Raw genomic sequence first — 19,356 nt, forward strand, 5'->3', positions numbered from 1 at the left:
CTGTGTTTAGCAATGGGTTTTTTTTTTTTTTTTTTTTTTTTTTTGAGACAGTCTCACTCTGTTGCCCGGGCTAGAGTGCCGTGGCATCAGCCTAGCTCACAGCAACCTCAAACTCCTGGGCTCGAGCAATCCTCCTGCCTCAGCCTCCCGAGTAGCTGGGAATACAGGCATGTACCACCATGCCCGGGTAGTTTTTTCTTTTTTTTTTTTTTTTTTTTTTTTTTTTTGAGACAGAGTCTCACTTTGTTGCCCGGGCTAGAGTGAGTGCCGTGGCATCAGCCTAGCTCACAGCAACCTCAGACTCCTGGGCTTAAGCGATCCTACTGCCTCAGCCTCCCGAGTAGCTGGGACTACAGGCATGAGCCACCATGCCCGGCTAATTTTTTTGTATATATATTTTTAGTTGGCCAGATAATTTCTTTCTATTTTTTTTAGTAGAGACAGGGTCTCACTCTTGCTCAGGCTGGTCTCGAACTCCTGACCTCGAGCGATCCACCCGCCTCGGCCTCCCAGAGCTAGGATTACAGGCGTGAGCCACCGCGCCCGGCCTAGTTTTTTCTATATATATATATATATATGTTTTTAGCTGTCTGTATAATTTCTTTTCTATTTTTAGTAGAGACGGGGTCTCGCTCTTGCTCAGGCTGGTCTCGAACTCCTGAGCTCAAACAATCCGCCCGCCTCGGCCTCCCAGAGTGCTAGGATTACAGGCGTGAGCCACCGCGCCTGGCCAAAGGGTTTTTTTTTTCTTTAAATAAAGCCAACAAAATAGTAATGTCTCTGTCACATTTTTTCCCAAAGAATAAATGCTTTTATGAGAAAACTGGTTCAGAGAATTCTTAAGGCTTTAAATTTTAAATTTAGGAAGAGAACATTATTTCAAGATTTAAATTTTGCAAAAAAGCAAAAGTCAAAAATAACCAGAGTGGTGACAGGAAGGAGAGCGTCGCTCCTGCTGGGGAACCGTGTGCAGACAGTGGAAGGAATGTGTCCGCAGTGTCAAGGTGTGATTCGACGTAAACATCTGCGTGTTGCTATGTATAGCTGGGTCTGGAGAGAAGCCCCTGCTGGAGGGAGGAGGAGGCCAGGGCGGTTTTTTAAAACTTCTTTTTGTTTATTGACACTTTCTGACTTTTAAAAGTGAACGATAGTTGTTCAAAGGACTTCAGAGCAGAAACGAAAGTCCCAGGGCACCTGAAACCCTCCAGGCGCAGATGCTAAAGGGACACAATTACACGCAACTCAGGGGCCACCGTCAGAGACTGCCCTTGCTGTAGGGAATGTTCCAGAACAGGCTCGGCAAATGTTTTCTGTAAACGGCCAGAGAGCAAACGCAGTAGGTTCTCTGGTGCGACTGCCCATCTCTGCCGTCAGGAACTCTGCAGCCTGGAGATGCCCACGTACGGCGCTGAGGAGCGAGTGTGGCCGTGTAACAGTAAACCTTTATCCGCAAGAACAGGCAGTGGCCGGACTGGCCAACTTCTGAGTAAGAAAAGCCTGAGGCTGTCCTTTGTGGATGTTGACCAGGCTGAAGGTCACACACACACACACACACACACACACACACACACACACACACACACACACGGTAATGCAACCGAAGGGAGAACACACTTGTCTTCTCCACTCCACGTTTTAAGATTAAAGACATGCTTAAAAATGGCTTATCCTGAGTTCACATATTTGCTGGGTTACGTGGTCGGTGACAGAGAATGACAGCGGTGGGGAGGGGAGGGCGGAGGGGCGGCCTGTCCTGTCAGAGCTGGCCTCCTAGCAGCCTCTGGGACCAGCTCCCAGATTTGGGGCGTACTGGCAAAATGGGGACGAGGAGGGGGTGGCAGGCGGGCGGGGCTGCCCCTCCCGGGCTGAGTCCTGGCCCAGGTTCCTACGCCTGGGCCTGGGAGCTCAGGGCTGGGACTGGCCGGAGTTGGGGGCGCTGGGTGGCTCTGACAGGGCGTCAGTCCTGGCTGGTGAAAAAGAAAAGCCAGCACCCCTTGGACGAGGAGGTGGGGGCAGCGGGCAGGCGCTGGCTTTTCCTCTATGTTGTTAAATTGTTCAAATTCTTTTCCGAAAGCATAAAATTGTTCACGTTTTTGTTTTTTCTTCTGGGCATCAATATAAAAGAGAGATACAAGTGTAACTCCTCAAAAAAAAAAAAAAATTCAAACCCACACAAGTGAATTTCCCACTTCGTTCCCACCTCCCGTCCTCCCGTGGTAAGTGGAAACCACCGCTGTTTCGGCAGATGCTGCTCCAGAACTTTTCTTACGCAGTTACCTAAATGTTTTTGCTTGGAAAACTATGTATTTACATTTGTGTTTAATTTTTATGTAAATGAAAACATACTTTGGACACTGTTGCACGGCTTTCTCTGTATATTTAATATTCAGAAATATGTCTTGGTCGGAGTGCTGAGACAGCCTTCGGAGGACCGTGCCGTTTGTCTGAGAGCTGCGTGGCTGTCCTGGGAGGCCCGTGTGACAGTGGACCCAGCCACCTGCCCGTCACTGGACATTTACTCCAGACAAACCCAGCCCCACACTTGCCCACACTCCAGTGCAGCCGTGCTGAGGGTTCCCCCTGTGGGCCGCCAGCCAACCTCAGCACCAGTTGTGGGTTTGGCCTCGGGGGGCTGGGTGGATCTGAGCGAGGTGGGGGGTGGGGGTGGGGTGGCGGCCTGTCCACGGGCGGGAGTGACCGTTCGACTCCATGCTCACAGCTGGGTGTACACTGCAGGCCAGGCCCCGAGGTGGACGCTGGGACACAAACGTGGCCGAGCTCTGCCCTGAGCCCGGGTCTCGTCTGTTAGGCTGCGATGATAGAATCCCACAGACCTGGTGCCTGGTAAACACCTGGAGGCTGGGAGTCCAAGGTCAAGGCGCCAGCAGGCTGGGTGGCTGGTGAGGGCCCTGCTTCCTGGCTCATGGGCGACCCCTTCCTGCTGTGTCCTCACATGGTTGACAGGAGCTCTAGGGTCCCTTCTGTGAGGGCACCGACCCCATCGCATGAGGTGCCACGTGCACACCTGGATCACCCCATTTCTGAACCCTCACACTGGGGATTGGGTTTCAACATATGAACGTTGGGGGACACAAACATTCAGACCCAGTCCTTTGGGTTCTCAAGAACCCTGTGGGGAGGCCCAGTGGTAGTTAGCCCCTTTCTAAACAGGAGGCCTCCACGGAAGCTTCCGGCCCAAGGCCCAGCCCTGAGGTGTCAACAGAGTCAACTCAGACCTAGGGTGTCTCTCTCCACCGTCACGGGCCCGCAAGCTCCCTTGTCTTCACTTGCAGAGGTGCTCCTGCAGGCGGCTTTCTCCTGGCCCCTGGGGCGACCTTCCAACCACGAGCCATGAGAACTTGTGGAGAAATGGCCCCAGGTCCTCTTCCCCTGCCGAGACAACTGAGGCACGTTCCACTGGAGCTCCAGGACATAGCACGGTGGCACCCAGTGCCCTCCCACTCTGTGCCCAAGAAGCTCTCCTCCCTCCCTGATTCTCACGCCCCACGCCCCCACTCCTGATGTCGCCTCCCAGACACATCAACTACATCTCCAGCCTTACCACAAGCCGTGCCCCATTAGGACAGGGAACATTAATCCTATCACGGTGGGGAAGACATACCGCGCCCAACGGCATTTGGCAGTGTCTGGAGACGGCTGTGTTTGGCCCTGGGTGGGGGGTGCCGCACCTGCCGGGCCCAGGATGGTCCCAAATGTCAGCAGTGCTAAGGCCGAGACCCTGGCCTCACGCCACAGAGCTCTGCCACTCTCGTTCCGGGACCGAGGCTTGGTGTGTAGTTATGAACCTTGTAACATTTAGGTTCCATCGAACGCAGCTTGATCCAATAAAATGTATCCTGTGGTGCCCCCGCCGCGCTGCAGTGTCACAGGGCCGGCTGCACTTAAGGCAGGGCAGGGCGGGCCACGGAGAGGAAAGGAAAGACGCTTACTCAGGCGGCAGGTGTGCAGCCCTAGCCAGGTCTCCTGCGGAGCTCCACACACACACACACGCACTCACGCACGTGCACACACCACACACGTGTGCCTTGAGAGAACTCCCTCTCCCTCTCGCTGAGGCATTCTCAGGCCAGGTTCACAGATCTCCTGGTAGGATCTGGCTTCTGACACTCACTTTTGGGACCCACGTGACATACTTTGTGCGTCCACAGCTCCTCACTGAAGAACAGTGGGGCGAGGGCTTCCCTCCTGCTGGGCAGCAGCAGGCTCCTCACAGGGCTCCCACTCCTTTCCCTCCACCCTCTGCACCTGGGCCAGACACCTGCGGGCTGCAAAACTCGGGTCAGAGCTCCCGTGGCTGTGGCTGTCTGCCCATCTGGCCAGGAGGGCTTATCCTCCTGTACTAGGCTTGCGTAGGTCTCACAGTTTTGGAAACTCCTTTCTGGAAGGATGGGGAGGTCCCCTGGCCCGGAGGAAAGGGGACATGTGAGAAATCACTCCTACATCTTGAGCGTTTGCTCTGGGCTGCATTGTGTCCCCCCACCCCCAAATCCATGAATTGAAGTCCTACTCTCAGGACCCTATTTGGAGACAGGGTCTTTAGCGAGGTAATCAGGGTAGAGTGAGGTCACTGGGGTGGCTCCTAAGGCAATATGACCTGTGTCTTTGTGAGAGGAGATGAGGACACAGAGGCACACAGAGGGACAACCCTGTGAGGACACAGGGAGGAGGCAGCGTCCACACGCCAAGGAGGGAGCAGCCAGCCCCACCCACACCTCAATCTGACTTCCAGCCTCCAGGACGGAGGGAAAATCTCTGTTGACTAAACCCCCATCTGAGGCGCTTCGTTAGGGCAGCCCAGACTAGGGCAGCACACCCAGCGGGTGCCCTGACACAGCCTCGTGAGACAGCACGCTCCTGCTAACCCAAGGCGTGGGGGTAAACCGATTCCTGGTCCTGGTGACCAGGGCGGGCCCCAACCACCCCTTCCCCCTTCCCCCCTCCCCGTGGGAGCAGCCTCCAGGCAGGCCACGCCATGAGTCATTCCCAAGCATGTAGGGGTGGCTGTCCCCCAGCAAGAGGCTGCTCCCTCCAGTCTAGGTTCACTCAAGGGAACTGCGGGACCAAGAGTGTAGCAGAATGACGTCTGGAAACCTCTGAGACAGAGTCATAGCAAGCCTGGGAAGCACACTCTTGGGAAGCTCCTGTGAGCAGCCACAGCCTGCCACACCGGGAGCAGCCCTGCAGCAGGGGCCACGTGGAGTGAGCAGCTGGGGACATCGTGGGAGTGCATCCTGCAGCCAGTGCCACGCAGACCACAAACCACGCAGCTGAGCCCTTCCCCAACTGCTCACAAAGTTGTGAGCAATGTCAGTTGCGGACTTAAGCCCCTAAGCTTGGCCTGGATTGTCATGCGGCAGAGACTCAGACACTCACCATTTCTTCCCAGAGGCCCCAGGTACCCTCACACGGAGGTAAGGAACTCCTGCCCTGCCCTCACCAGGCCCTACCTGCAGCCAGAGATCAGGAAGGGAGGACTATGCCATTCAGAAGGTGTATTTACTTTTATTGCAAAACGTCTTCAACGGTAAACTAATTACGGAGACACATCAGAGCTGGAAAGAGCAGTGACACGGAGGGCACTTGCTACGCGAGTCGCATCCTGCTGACTCTGGCGTGGCAATTCTCTGGATCCGTGAAGCCACTTTCCAAGGCAAGGACGCGGTGACAGTCGGTGACAGTCTGCGCGTCGCTCGCTCTGCGGGGGCTACATCTGCCTCTGCTTGTGCCGGGGGTGGGTCTTGCAGTAGATGAACCACCGGCCCCGCCTCTTCACCAGGTAGCAGTCCTTGCAGCGCTTCCGGAGCACGGCCTTGGTCTTGAAGCCCAGCGCGGGCTGCAGGAAGGGCACGGGCCCGGCCCAGAGCGGGGGCCGCGGGGGCCCGGCCAGGAGCGAGGAAAAGGCCGGCGGGAACGCGGCGCGGGGCGCGGGCCGGAGCAGGGGGAGCACGGCCGCCGCCGCCCGCAAGAGCAGGGTCGCCATGCCGCAGCCGGGCCTGCGGGGGGAGCGCGGTTACTCGGGTCCCACGTCCAGAACCGCCCCGTCCGCCGCGCCAGGACGGAGGGCCCGAGCCCACGCGACGGGGCCTCCCCGGCCCGACCCGGGTCCTCACCGCGGCCCACGGCCCGCCCGGCCTCCGGGTCCCCCCAACACCCGCCGCCGCGCGGCCCCGCAACCCAGACGCCCGGAACTCCCGGCCCCCAGACCTGGCAAGAAGGTTCCCCGCCGGCTGCGCACCGTCGCTCTGCGCCTGCGCACTGGGGCAGGGAGGCCGCCGCCAGGAAGAAAGATGGCGGCGGGGGCCTCGCTTGGGCAGAGACTGGGGCGCATGCGCGCTGGCGCCGAAATTGGCACCAGCCGTCCTACCCCGCCGGCCACCGGGATGCGGGGGAAGGGATGCAGAGGTGGGAAGGGAAGTGGGTGTCCAGGTGGAAATGGAGAGGCCACCAGTTAGACCCTAGACAGGAGGCACAAATAGCAGTTTTTAAGTGAACGTCCTGGGAGAAATGCAGAGTCACGGAAGCCCGACGCTGTGAGGTCACTGAGCCCCGCACGCGGCCGGCCAGGGGGCCACGGCCAGGCCCGCGCGGTCCCGGCGGTCCCTTCGGCTTCGTACATTTCAGAGACGGGAATTGCGAACAACGTCCTAAGTCAATACCGTGGCCCCCGAAGGCGGCCAGAGTGGGGCTCACAGGTTATAGGCGGGTTTAAAGATTTGCAGTTGGTCGGAGACACGGAGCTACCCGGAGGCGTGGAAAGTCTGGAGTCAGGGAGTCCGTTCGAGCGGCGGGCCCGGCCCTGTGCCCCCAGGGGCGGGTCTCGCGGAGGACAGCTTTACCAGGAGTCCGGGGCAGCCGGGGCCCAGGCGGTGATGCGGGGGTGGGGAGCGGCTGCAGACAGGGAGCCCCGTTTGCTGGCTCCTCGCTGCCCGCCTGCCCCGCCTGCCCTGCGGCCGGTGTTTCCACGCAGCGGAGGCGCTCGGGCGGCGATGCGGCCTGTTCAGGGGTTGGGGACCACGGCATTGGAGACCAGCCACAAGATGCTGACTCAAGTGATCTGTTAGCCACACTGATGGCCTGCCGGTGGCCTGCATGGCGTCAGGTCCTGTTAATCATTTAGTATCTTATTGTCACCGAGAGTCTGTTTTGTCAATGATCTCTGTTTTAACATTCATGCGGGTCAGTGGTTGAGTGTAAACTCCCAGAGGGAGGGGCGTAAGGAGGCCTGTCCCATCCCCTTTCCTTCTCGGCCAGGACCTCGATTTTAAGGTTTTCCTGGGGTCACCGTGGCGAGGGGTCTGTTCAGTTGGCAACGGGGCTTGGGATTTTGTTTTAGTTCACAATTGACTTATGGAAACGAGTGGAAATAGACAATGGTCCCAACTGGTTACAAACTATCTTTTTTCTTTCTCCATTATGGAAAAGATCAAACATACAGGAACACCGGCAAGAATTTCACAGCGAACACCCATGTACCCATGGCCTAGACACTATGGTCAATGGGCTTACCCTTGAGTTTCAGGTGTCAACCTGAGAACCCATCCATCTCAGTGTCTGTGGATGTTGAAGTGAGTTGCATACCTGGCTACATCCACCCTCCCTCCCTGCACGTCGCCAGCTCAGTGCCCGCTTCTGCACCTGACCAGGCGAACACGGGGCCGGCTCTGGGCAAATCTGCCTCAGACCGCCAGTCTGCTGGGACACCTTTCCGTCTTCAGGAGGGCTTTCTGTGCATTGTTTCTTGTAGCCTTTCCCCTCTTCTGTGTCACCTCCTGGGCCTCCCGTCCATCTCTAGAGTCTTGTCGTTGGAGCCACCTGGTTCTTAGGCGCGGGTCACAGAAAAGAAAAAGGCAGATGCTGGAACGTGACGCGGGGACTGGACCCAGGTGGGGCTGGACTGCAGGCGGGGACTGCACCCAGGTGGGGCTGGAACGTCATGCAGGGACTGGACCCAGGTGGGGCTGGAGCGTCACGCGGGGACTGCACCCAGGTGGGGCTGGACTGCAGGCGGGGACTGCACCCAGGTGGGGCTGGAACGTCATGCAGGGACTGGACCCAGGTGGGGCTGGAGCGTCACGCGGGGACTGCACCCAGGTGGGGCTGGACTGCAGGCAGGGACTGCACCCGTCAGCTGTAAACACGAGCCTTTTGGAAGCTGTATCTGCAGGCTGGACAGAAGCAACTGCAGGTTTACTGGTCGCTTCACAAGGGCTGTGTTGCGGAAATTCCCCAAACCCGCGATCACACACGGGAATGCAAACGTCTTACAACTTGCACTTCCAGGTTCTTCCTCTAAGTAATCGGCCCCTTCGGCAATAAATCATTTGATATTTATCATGGTTATCGATTACCATAAAAACATAAACAGTGTCTCTTCCGTTTGCTTCCTACCCTGCCTTCCCCTCATAATCATCTCTGGCAGCTGCTGGGTGCGGAAGATTGCGCAGTCGCCCACCTTGTCTGCCGAGCCCCGACCGAGTCCGCACCTGCCAGACCGACCGCGCCGCGCCTGCGCACCTCCGCCCCGCCGGCGCGCCTCCCCAGGGCGAAATAAGTCCCGGGAGCGCGGGCGCCGCCGGAAGTAGTGCGCATGCGTCGGCGCTTGGCGACTCGTCGCGCCGGGTTAGGCGTCAGCCGCACAAAATGGCGGCGGCGGCGGCGGTGACCTTCTGCCGGCTGCTGGGCCGGGCCGGCGCGGGAGCGCGGAGCCTGCCCCGGGGCGCCAGGGGTTTTGGGGTGCGGACGTCGCCTACCGGGGAGAAGATCACGCACACCGGCCAGGTAACGGCCGCGGGGCGTAGGACGCCCGGCCGCGGAAGGGGGAGAGCTGGGGGGACCGGGTGGCGTCAGCCCGTGCCTCCGTCGCGGTCGCACACCCGGTGGACCCCGCCTGTCCGGACGGCAGCGGCGGGTGCCCGGAGGGATCCCTGCGCAAAGAGCCCGCGCACGCCGAGCCGGGTGTCCCCGGTGGCAGCGGGCTCCCTGCAGGGCTCCCCGCCGGCCGTCTGTCCCACCGGTTCTCTGGACCGAGCATCTTTAAGATTGTGCAGTGTTGAATCATAAACTTTAGTAACCCGAGGGGTCTGTCTAGAGCGCAAAAACAGTGTGACACCGCAGTCGTGAGCCAGAAGGCGAGGCGGAAGGCACGTGTGTCAACGCTAAGACGTGCCCTGGCGTGGCCGTACGTGAAAGGGGGTGGTTCTCCTCCGTAGGATGCCTCTCCTCTCCTCAGCCCACCTTCTTCGTCACGACTTGCCTCTTCTTTTCCACTGCACCTTCCCGGGCCACCTCCCAGTGCCACCCCAGACTTTGTCCTCCAGTTCATATTATCACCCCTTGTCATCCTAGGTATCTTGCTGAAAAATGCCCCTGGCAACACAGTGTGCCCTCGTGTGTTTGACTAATTATCAATGGCCTAAAAGTTAAGAAAGACACTTTTTTGTTTATTTATGTTTGATTTTTTAAGTGACCACATTCAGAATAAAGCTGTAAAAATTACATGTGGTCTTTTTCCTTTCCCCTCCAGGTTTATGATGATAAAGACTACAGGAAAATTAGGTTTGTAGGTCGTCAGAAAGAGGTGAGTAAAAGATACAGTAAAAGTGAGGTATGCTTTTATAAAACTTGGATATAACCCACAAGAAATGAAGATTAACATGTAAGATTTAAATAAATTCTCCCACATTTTGAGCAGTCTAGGAGATCTGGAGCTCTACATTTCTTATAATTTAGTTAATTGTATCCCTTTCTGTTTTTCTCCACCCCGAAATACATAACGTAACATTTTGTAACTGAAGTTCTGGTTTATCTATAAATGGGAGTGATCTTTTTCATTTCTGTGCCTTATACTCTTGAGATTCTCATAGTAAGGTAAATCATACCAACTTTTCAGAATTGCTCTTTTAATCACCTGTCAATGGAAAAGAAGCCAAACTCCATAAAATAATTTTAAGAGGTTTATTCTGAGCCAAATTTGACGACCATGGCCTTGGTTGTCAAGCCCAAGAAGGCTTGAGCAAGTGGACTGCCTGTGGTTGGGTCGCAGTTTGGTTTTACACATTTCAGGGAGACGGGAATTACACATGAAGTCATAAATCAGTACATTGGTTTGGCCCGAAAAGGTGGGACATCTTGAAGAGGGGCTTACAGGTTATAGGTGGGTTTAAAGACTGATTTGTAATTGGTTAAAGAAATGAAGCTTTGTCTAAAGACTTGGAAAGTTTTAAGGTAAGGAAGTCTGTTAATCGGAGACAAGCCACTGGGCGCATACCCAGACTGAGGTGATCTGTTGTGTATATTGAGGACCCAGGGTCATCTAGCACAGCCTTAGGCCTGGTAATGAGTCACAGAGGACAGCTACAAGAAGGGAGGGGCATGGTGGGCATGTCTGACGTCCCTTCTCATGGGTAGCAGCTCAGCTTTAGGGTATCCCCTTGGCCAAGAGGGGGTCCATTCAGGCAACCAGAGGTCGGGGGGCACTTAATATTTTATTTCGTTCACACACCTTTTAGGGTATGTTTTTCATACTTCTCACCAAATAAATTAGGCTGTGTTTTTACAGGGACTTACACTGACAAGCTGAAAGTGGCACATGAGTAGTTATTCTCTGAGTGGGTCTAACTGCTGTACACGTTATAAAGGAAGATGAGTTAAATCAGACACCCCTGAGTGTGGCTGCTGGAGAGAGAGAATGTCGAGATCGGAATCCTTTGGCCTAAATAAGCCTGTTTTCTGTCTAACTCCCTCTGTAACACACGTCTGCCGTCTCCTGAATTCTCATTCCTGTTAGTATAGGCATTCCTCCGTTTGTCCTGAATCTGTTTCAGTCCTTTGTGGCTACCTTTTGTCATTCTCCTGCCCACTTCAGTCAGCCTGTTGGTTCTTGTTACACCTTAGCTGCCCCTCCCACTTGCCCTTTGATCTTGATCACGTTGTCCCTTCCAGTGTCTAGTTTCTCTGCTTCTATTCAGGAGCTATGGGACATTCCAGAGAAGCTCGCATGGTCATGAATTGGCTCAGTATAAATGCATGTTCTCAGAATGCAGCTGGTTCACTGCCGTGTGGTCTGAGTGGGTGGCGGAGAAGTTTGTATTCTGTTGGCTGATTATTTGGTGACGCTGCCTGGGTGTTGGGTAGAGAAGGGTCCTGGAGCCTGCTCCAGTGCAGGGGAAGAGTGTGCTGGGACCCATAGGGATGTCTGTCAGGATCATGGTGGCAGGGGGCTTGTGTCTGGGAGGTTTGCCCCTCTGGTGGTGTGGAAGCCGTGTGGATTTGCAGTCAAGTGGTTGAGGTTGAATCAGCATGGGTTAATGCCTCTGAAATTCACTTTTCTCATTTGTGAAATGGAAGCCCTGTGACATCGTTAATAGAATTGTAACTCTCCAGGGAGATAACATGTAAATTGTCTAGTGAGAGTTGGCGTATGGTAAGTCCTCCTCTGCATCCTCAGAGCTCTTTTCTGTGTCTTCCTCGAGTTACTGCATTCCCAGCGGTAGCATCTGTTCTCCAGCCCTGTAGCCCAGTCTGCGCATTCCTTCTGTGCACAGACTGTTTCTGGTTGGTCTAGTACAGGGCAACGGGGAAACAACTTAAAGTCAAACCTAACAGAATCAGAGTTGGTGACGCCAGCGAAGGTGGAGGCAGGAGAGGGCTGTGGCGCCGTCTCTCCAGCCGTGTCTCCCCCAGGTGCCATCTTGGCCGTGACCCTGGACACTCGGCCTCAGCCTCCCCAGTGCCTTACCTGATTGAGCATCCAGAGTCAGGGCACGGCTTGGCTTTATGTAAAGGTACAAGGCATGTTTGTAACACGATGAGTAGGCTCAGGTGTTCCTTCTTTCAACAAAAATTTGGTGTTTAGTAGTATTTTTGGTTATAAGAGACCTTATTTTTTTTTAGAACACTTTTAGGTTTACAGAAGAACTGTGAAGAGAATAGATAGTTCTCCTAGGCGCCCGCTCTCCCTAGCAGTTTTGCTGTTTGTCTGCTGCCGTGTCACAACTGACGAAGCAATATTCATATGTTATTATTGGCTCATGTCCGCAGTAGACGTTACAGTTCACTCGTGGTGTTGTGCAGTCTGTGTTTGGACAAATGTGTGATGACATGTGTCCGCCAGCACAGTATCACCCAGACAGTGTCCCTGCCCTAAGACTCCTCCGTGCTCCTCCGTTCATCCCTCCCTCCCCACACTCCTGGCAACCCCTGTGTTCCTGTCTGTGTAGTTCTGTTTATTAGCACAGTAAGAAACAAGCCAAATCTGAACTTTGTCTGAAGAATAAGGATAGCAAGAAGCTAGATACTGGAGCTGACCTTGGCAGGAAAAAGTGGAAAGTGTCTACGTATGGCCCTTGCCCGGCTTTGACCGGGGTGCTGGTGTGGTTTGCCGTGTGCCTGCAGAGGGATCCCTGCACGTGCTGGGGCCGGTAACTCGTGCCAGTTGTCACCAGGCTGAGGAGTGGCTCCTCGGGTCTGAGCAGAGAAGACTTGTGGCGTCTTTCCTCCCATGTTGACCAGTCTTTTACACTGGCATGTCATCATGTCATCATCTGGACCTTGCTGGCTCTCACACAGGCATGCACACACGCGTGGCACAGGCAGGACAGCTAAGGAGCAGAGAGGGAGTGCGGAGTGCCCAGGGCTCAGTGGCTGCAAGAAGCAATTGCTCCCTGGGCTGAGGTGGGATTGGCAGGAGGAAGAGCTTGGAAGGTCCAGTGTAGGGAGCTCCAGGTGGGGGCCGCTGGCCGGGAGCTGGGGATGCAGCCCGGATGGCAGGGCCCAGGCCTTCCTCTGCCGCGTGGGAGGTTGGACATGGCTGCCCGCTCCCTCCCTCTGTGTTTGCAGGTGGTGTGGTGGGTGGCGTGGGCAGAGTTCTGTGCTGTTCTGCTTTCACGCTTGGGTTTGCCTGTCTGTCTGCCTGCTTGTCTTGAAGCAGCAGCCTGGGTGCTGTTGAGGGGGTTTTGGGGACTTGGGAGTCGTGGTCTGCGACGTGGCAGCTCTGAGCGGTTCTGTGGGCCCCGCGTCCTTATTCGCCTCTCCTTGGGCTTCCCTTCCCAGATGCCTGGTCTGAGTGGGGGGGTGAAGGCAGTCTGGTTTTTAATGAATCTTGGATTAATGTGAATCACAGGTCTCTGCTTCCTCTAGAAAGGCTGGGACTCTCGGAAACAGTGGCTATGAGAGAGATGGGTTCACCCGCCAGGGCCCAGAGGGAAATATTTGAAACTGTGAATGCATAACCCCCCAGGTTCAGATGCTGGTGGCTTAGTGGATGAGGTGTGTGCCTTGATTTCCTCCCTCGGGGTGGCTCCGGGACTTGGCGTTTGCTTCCTTCCTGCGTCTTTGTGTCTTGTGATGCTTCCTCTTGCAGGGCACCTGCAAGACTCCATCCGTCCCAAAGAGGGTTTGAACACGTCCTACAAACAGTCCAATTAGTGGTTTTGAGCATTTTCTGTGAAGTTACTTAGTTTAATTTGGACGAAAACTTCAGGTTTTTCCTGTGATTTAAAAATTATATGCATCTATAGACACATGTACACATGTAGCTTTAGCTACATATAATTATTGACATTAATGTTAAAAATACCTGATGTTCTGATGATTGAACTGAGCTATAAGCTGTAAGTTTAAAATAAACTATATAAACTTCCATTAATGGGGTATTTTACAGAACATTGAATACTTAGCTGGGTTATTGCTTCCTTTTTGCATTGGTTTTGATATATCATAGAATTATATACTTTATATTTTATCTTTAAGAGATTTAATCTCAGTTTGGCCTAAAGGAGTAGACTTTGCACAGGAGCCGTCACTCCCCGAGACGTTGTGCTGGGACAAGAGCAGGTGCTGGCAAATGAACTGAAACCCCCGCGTTGTTATGCCCAGGTCAGTTGGTCGGTAGGAGGTCGGTGGGAGAGGCGGCTTCCTGCTTTCTGTGGTGACGTGTGAAGGACTCATGTACAGCAGTGGACGGTCAGGGCGCGAGCCGCACCGTGTGCGTGAAGAGATGTGTACGGGCTGCCGTGACGTTTTTTTCTCCCGTTAATTTCCTCGTAAAATCCAGCTGTGCTTTTCTCCCCCTCTTCCCCTGCCTGGGTGGGAGCGAGGGAGAGCCCCGAGTCTGAGCATAGGGCGGGCTGGGCTGTGCTTGGGGGTGCTCACTGCGGGGTTCTTTGTATTCCTGCGGTTGATGAGTTCCGGACCAGAGGCTGTGAGGGGTGGTCAAGGTCGCCCTGGAGCTGCGCGTGTAAATGACGGGAGGGCACCCGCGTCTGTCACCATCACCGGCGTCAAGGCATCAGCTGCCCTTCCCGCGGGGAGGTGGCCGGGCTCTGACTGCCGTGATTGGGGCCTGGCAGTTTGTTAGTGCGGCCTGTGTGACATGTTGTCACTTGGGCAGACACCGTATTATTTACACCATAAGGCTTCATTTGTATGGCTGGTGCCTCGCCGGCAGCAGGGTGAGCGGGATGTCCCTCACTTCACAGCCGTGCGGTGCTGGTGCAGGGGACCCCCAGACCGTCGCCGCGGCCTGCGTCCCGAGCTTGTAGAACACTGAGGGGCACGCGGCTTCGCTCCCACGAGCTTCCCACTGTGTTTCTGGAAGTAGCTCTTTAAGGAGAAGCTTTGCAGCACTGTGATCTGCAACTGACAGGGCGTCGTAAGAACAGTTAAGCCTTTCCAGAGTGTCTGTAAGTCTCAGAGAGAAAGCGGTGCCCCCGCGTGTTCTCTGCTGCTGTGTGTGGCAGCTGAACACGCCCCTGTTCTGCAGAAATGGGTGACTGGCGGCCTGGCTTGCTTCCATTCCCCACCCTGGTGCAGTTAAAGATGCAGAGATGTTAGGTCTTAAGATGCACCACGAAGGGGGGTGGTGAGCTAAAGTGGTGTAACCAGTCAGCGAACTCCTGAGTGGATGTCAGGTATCACAGCCTGATGGATTTCCAACTCGTAACACCAGGAAAAAGACTAATAAGATAAATCAAAAGAGCAGAAAGGAGGGAGTGGTCATGATAAAAGCAGAGTTAATTAAATAGGAAATATGGATAGATAAGTCAAAGTCCTGGTTTTGTGAAAATTGATAAAATAAACCACTGATCGTTAATTATTAAACTACATAACTGAAAAGATGGAATACACAGATACACAAAGTAAGTGATCAGAGGGAGATATAGTTATTGATAGGACATTTGCATACTTCTGTGCAAATAAGTTAGAAAATTTAGATGAAGTGGAAAAGTTTTTAGGAAAGTACAGTTTACCAAAATTGATTCTAGTAAAGGGAAAAAGCTGAAACAGGCCACTTTCCACAGGAGAAATAGGGACAGTTCCTAAGGAGTGACCTTTCAAATAACGCCAGGTGCAGATGGTGTCGTAGGGGAGTTCTGGGTGATCCTGGTACTGCATAGTTTTTTTCAGAATATAGAACATGAAGGAAAACTTAGAGGTTCTTCTTATGACACAGAGGTAACTATGGCACTTAAGGCTGGTAAACAGGGAGAAATAAATACTGTGGATATTTGGAAAAGTCCTGTAAACAAGATCATACCAGGAAATCTACTGATACTTCTTACCAGATCAATAAGTCTGTGGAGAAAAGTTATATGATATCTCCGTAAATGCTGAAAAGGCCTTTGACAAAATTTCATACCCATTTCTAATTAGAAAGTAGGAATTGATAGATACTTCCTTGGCGTGATAACATGTTTTGCTTCAGTTTTAAAACCTGCATTATACAAAAAAAAAACCCACTAAAGACGTCCCCCCACAGTCAGGAACCCGGCACTGATGCCCACAGTCTGTAGTACTGCTTAACCTAGTATAGGCAAAGAATTAGGAAAAAGTGGTAAAAACCCCTGAGACTCAGTGATAGAACTAACTCAAAAGGACCTGCAAACAGGCAGGAGGTGAAATTCACACGGAGTCTCTACCACTGGGACACGTGAACGTCAGTAACGGGTGGAGGCGGGATGGACGAGGACCCCCGAAGCAGCAGCTGCAGACCCAGAACAGGCTTAGGGACAGCGCAGCCCTGTCCCCGACCCGGACCCAAGGGGAAGCTGGGAGGACAGTGTGGGTCTGACAGCAGCTGCTGCGTGGGTGGCATCTTCGGGTTTCAGATAAATCTATTACCTGGGTGTTACGTTTACTGAGGCTGATAACTGCGTCGAGGTTACGTGACATGCTATTCTTATGAAATACACACGGGAGCGAACGAAGGAAAGGCCCGTGTGGTCCGTGTGCTCAGATGGGCTGGAAAAAGCGTGTGTGCGCGTGGGGAGAAAGGGACAGGGCGGGAGAGAGCAGACTGTTCTGATGCCTGCAGCGTTCCTGTGGGGTTGGAATTACACTCAGGTGGAAAGTAAGTGTCTGTAAACCTGTGCTTAAATTATCTGTGTGTTCTGACAGCCCGTGCTGACGACGTTTAGCAAACACGTGCAGAACACGGCTGTGCTGACAGCCGGGATTTGGGGGATGAAGTTGGCAAGTTTCTGTGTTTGTCTGTGTAAGTTGTTCTTTTCTTCTTGTTCCAGGTGAATGAAAACTTTGCGATTGATTTGATAGCAGAGCAACCCGTGAGCGCGGTGGAGAGTCGGGTGATAGCGTGTGACGGCGGTGGGGGGGCACTGGGCCACCCGAAGGTGTACATCAACCTGGTGCGTAGCCGCCGGGGGCTGGCCTGCACACGTTTTGAGCCGGCCGTCCGTCCTCAGGGCCCGCTTTCCTCCTGGCCACACCGTCCCTCCGCCCTCTTGCACCTGCTCCCGACGGGGCCCTGCGGGGTTCACCTGCCGCATGTTCACCCCGCAGATGCGCACTGCGGGGACCAAGCCAATGGCGTGTCCACAGCCACCCTCTCGTCTGTGGAGTGGGCCGGTGTGTCTGGTTGGATTGGCGTCGACGTCGCCTTCCCCTTCTCACGAGTGGGCGTGTTGTCCTCTCTGAGCCGCCCTGTCACACACCGGGCGGCTTAAAGCACAGAAATCTGTTCTGCCCCAGTCCTGGAGGCTGCAGGTCTGAGATCAGGGTGTCCGCCGGGTGGGTTCCTCCCCAGGCCTCCCTGGGCGCGTAGACGGCGCCTTCTCCCTGTGTCCTCGCAGGGTCGTCCTCCTGTGCATGTCTGTGTCCTCATCTGTTACGAGGACATGGACCGCCCATGACCTCATTTAACCTCAGTCACCTCTTTACAGGCCTGTCTGCAGTGCAGTCACGTTGGGGCTTAGGACACCAGCGTGGGATGTCGGGGAGGCACGATCTGTTTTCTGATGGTCCCTCTGTGATCTTTCACGCCTGTTGACCAGTGTCACGCACAGGGCCATGGAGTAGAGACGTGCACAGGGCTGAGAAGGAAACCCGGGGACACAGTGTGGACACGGCACAGTGCACAGGAAGGGCAGGGACAGCCCCAGCGGGGCTAGTGAGGACGTGCTGTTCTGGGCGTTCTTACTAAAGCGTAGTCACTGGCAAGTGGGACTTTGTCTTCATCAGAGGTGACATTTTCTAAAAGTTGTCATTGTCTTGGATGCTTATCCTGAAAGGGGACGACGTGGCCGGCATGCACTGTGAATCAGCCGGGCAGGACCCCCCACTTGTGTCCAGGGTGCCCTCCCGTGACCCTGCCCTGGGGCCGTGTCTGGGTGAGGCTCACGGCCCTCTGCCAGCACCACCCGCCACCCCCTGCAGGCAGGCGAAGTGTGGAGAGTAGGTAGGTCCCAGGGAAGGTGCCAGAAGCGCTGGTGTGCAGCAGTGGTGTCCGTGGGCCATCCTGTGGGGTGGCTGCCGGTCCCAGGGTGGGAGCCTGAGGCTGGGGCTTCAGTCCCAGGACTGCCAGCAGGTCCCGGTGGGGCCAGGACAGACGGTCACAATTCTTGGCTCAGTAGTAACCTCTTCGTCCCAGGGTTGCTAGGTGACAGTGTGCGAGCTCAGTCAGAGAGTGTCCCGCTGTGTAATAGGGACAGTGGAGGCGGTTATTAAAGAAGATACAAGATATGTCATACACAGGACAGTGACGCCTCAGTCCCCTTCAGGGCCGGCACCCTGGCACTCACAGTTCCCCCAGCGTCCTTAACCTGGCCCTGCACGTCCAGCATTCCCAGGTGCTCTGCTTGTCACAGGCCTTCCAGAACGTGGGTCACTTGCAACAGATTCTCGACCATCGTTGAAGCGTTTGTGCCGCACTTTTATTTGCGCTGCAGTCGTGGAATCGTCCCCGAAAGCCTGAATCATCCAGTAGTTTCCACAGAGGAATGTTCAGGCTTCACTCACACTTGTGCAGATTCGTTGCTCTGCCCGTTTAGAATGGACAGCTCCGCAGTGCACACGCTCACTCGGGACCCAGCCTCGTGGCTGGGGCAGTGCAGGCGTCACAGCTCACGCAGGCGCAGCCCGGCCCACTCCGTGCGGCGGCCGCGTCACATCCGTGTTGCACAAACTGTTCTTATGTTAACAGTGGCTGGATACTTCCCAGACTACCTCGCATTTCAAGTTTTATACGTACTTTTCTGATGTGTAATGTCTGTTAGATTTGGAGTAGATTGTGGAAATATGAGATCATTCCTTTTGATTTTTTCAGGACAAAGAAACAAAGACCGGGACGTGTGGTTACTGTGGCCTGCAGTTCAGACAGCAGCATCCCTAGCGCAAGTCCCCGCTGCGGCTGTGCGTGCGCGTTCAGCGCTGAGAGAAGTCCGTGCAGGTCGCTGGCTCTGCATGAGGGGCTCCTGGCGTTGAATAAAGGGCATTGCTGTAAAGGATGCTGGCTCGTAAGTGTGTTTCATAGAAGCAGCTCTCGGAATTGAGTGTCCCTTAGACGTGAGACTTGAAGCCGAGTCCCCTCAGCGAGCAGTGTGTGCCTGGCGCTCCCGGTGTGTCGGGCAGGTGCCGGTGCCTCTCCAGGGTCCTCCCGTCCTTGGGATGATGTGGCAGCTGAGACGGGAGGGAAGGCGGCGGAGAGGGAAGGCGGCGGGGATCACCTTTCCTGCTTCACTGGCTTGGCCTCGGCTCCCTGGTGGCCACCCAGGTGGCACCGCCGAGGGGTCTCAGCCTGGGGCGTGGCGCCCGCTGTCCCTGGGCAGCGGGGCTCACCTTCATCTCCTCCTGCGTCGACGCGTAGGGTCTTAAACCCAAGAGCCTAAAGTATCTGCGGGAAGGTATTAAAGTCACTGGCCACAGTGAGGGAAACCTGCGTGTTTAAAGCACTAGGATTGTAGTGTGGGGGGACACAAAAATAAAAGGAGTCATGGAAATAAAAAGCCAAAAATAAAGGAGCCAAGCGAGTGGCTCCTTCCCCAGGGCGGTGCAGGAGGCCCCCTGGCGCGACACCTGCTCCCGGATGGGCCTGAGCCTCCG

At 54.9% G+C, this 19,356-nt stretch overlaps 2 protein-coding genes across 3 annotated transcripts; one reads left to right on the forward strand and one right to left on the reverse strand.

Moving 5' to 3' along the window:
• Positions 1 to 5,503: 5,503 nt before the first annotated feature.
• On the reverse strand, positions 5,504 to 8,012 carry MRPL36 (mitochondrial ribosomal protein L36). Its single transcript, XM_045565709.1, has 2 exons — positions 6,226 to 8,012; positions 5,504 to 6,014 (listed from the first exon to the last, which is right to left on the reverse strand). Exon 2 carries the CDS (start codon positions 5,999 to 6,001, stop codon positions 5,726 to 5,728), a length of 276 nt encoding a protein of 91 aa, XP_045421665.1. The 5' UTR covers positions 6,002 to 6,014; positions 6,226 to 8,012; the 3' UTR covers positions 5,504 to 5,725.
• Positions 8,013 to 8,632: 620 nt separating this feature from the next.
• NDUFS6 (NADH:ubiquinone oxidoreductase subunit S6) lies at positions 8,633 to 18,761 on the forward strand. Of its 2 annotated transcripts, XM_045565902.1 has the most exons (4): positions 8,639 to 8,799; positions 9,545 to 9,598; positions 16,542 to 16,664; positions 18,581 to 18,761. In XM_045565902.1, the coding sequence occupies exons 1-4, from the start codon at positions 8,662 to 8,664 to the stop codon at positions 18,644 to 18,646; spliced, it is 381 nt and encodes a 126-aa protein (XP_045421858.1). In that variant the 5' UTR covers positions 8,639 to 8,661; the 3' UTR covers positions 18,647 to 18,761. The 2 variants fall into 2 exon arrangements, with proteins under 2 accessions (XP_045421859.1, XP_045421858.1); XM_045565903.1 differs by lacking the exon at positions 9,545 to 9,598 and having other exon boundaries at positions 8,633 to 8,799.
• The last annotated feature ends 595 nt before the right edge of the window (positions 18,762 to 19,356 follow it).

The sequence above is a fragment of the Lemur catta genome, chromosome 12 (assembly GCF_020740605.2).
Source record: "Lemur catta isolate mLemCat1 chromosome 12, mLemCat1.pri, whole genome shotgun sequence".
NCBI lineage: Eukaryota > Metazoa > Chordata > Mammalia > Primates > Lemuridae > Lemur > Lemur catta.

Excerpts from the sequence above, each read along its gene's own strand:
- MRPL36 (XM_045565709.1), bottom strand. The coding sequence starts at position 6,001 with ATGGCGACCCTGCTCTTGCGGGCGGCGGCGGCCGTGCTCCCCCTGCTC.
- NDUFS6 (XM_045565902.1), top strand. The coding sequence starts at position 8,662 with ATGGCGGCGGCGGCGGCGGTGACCTTCTGCCGGCTGCTGGGCCGGGCC. Across the intron at positions 8,800-9,544 it reads AGATCACGCACACCGGCCAG|GTTTATGATGATAAAGACTA; the intron begins GTAACGGCCGCG and ends TTTCCCCTCCAG. Across the intron at positions 16,665-18,580 it reads CGAAGGTGTACATCAACCTG|GACAAAGAAACAAAGACCGG; the intron begins GTGCGTAGCCGC and ends TGATTTTTTCAG.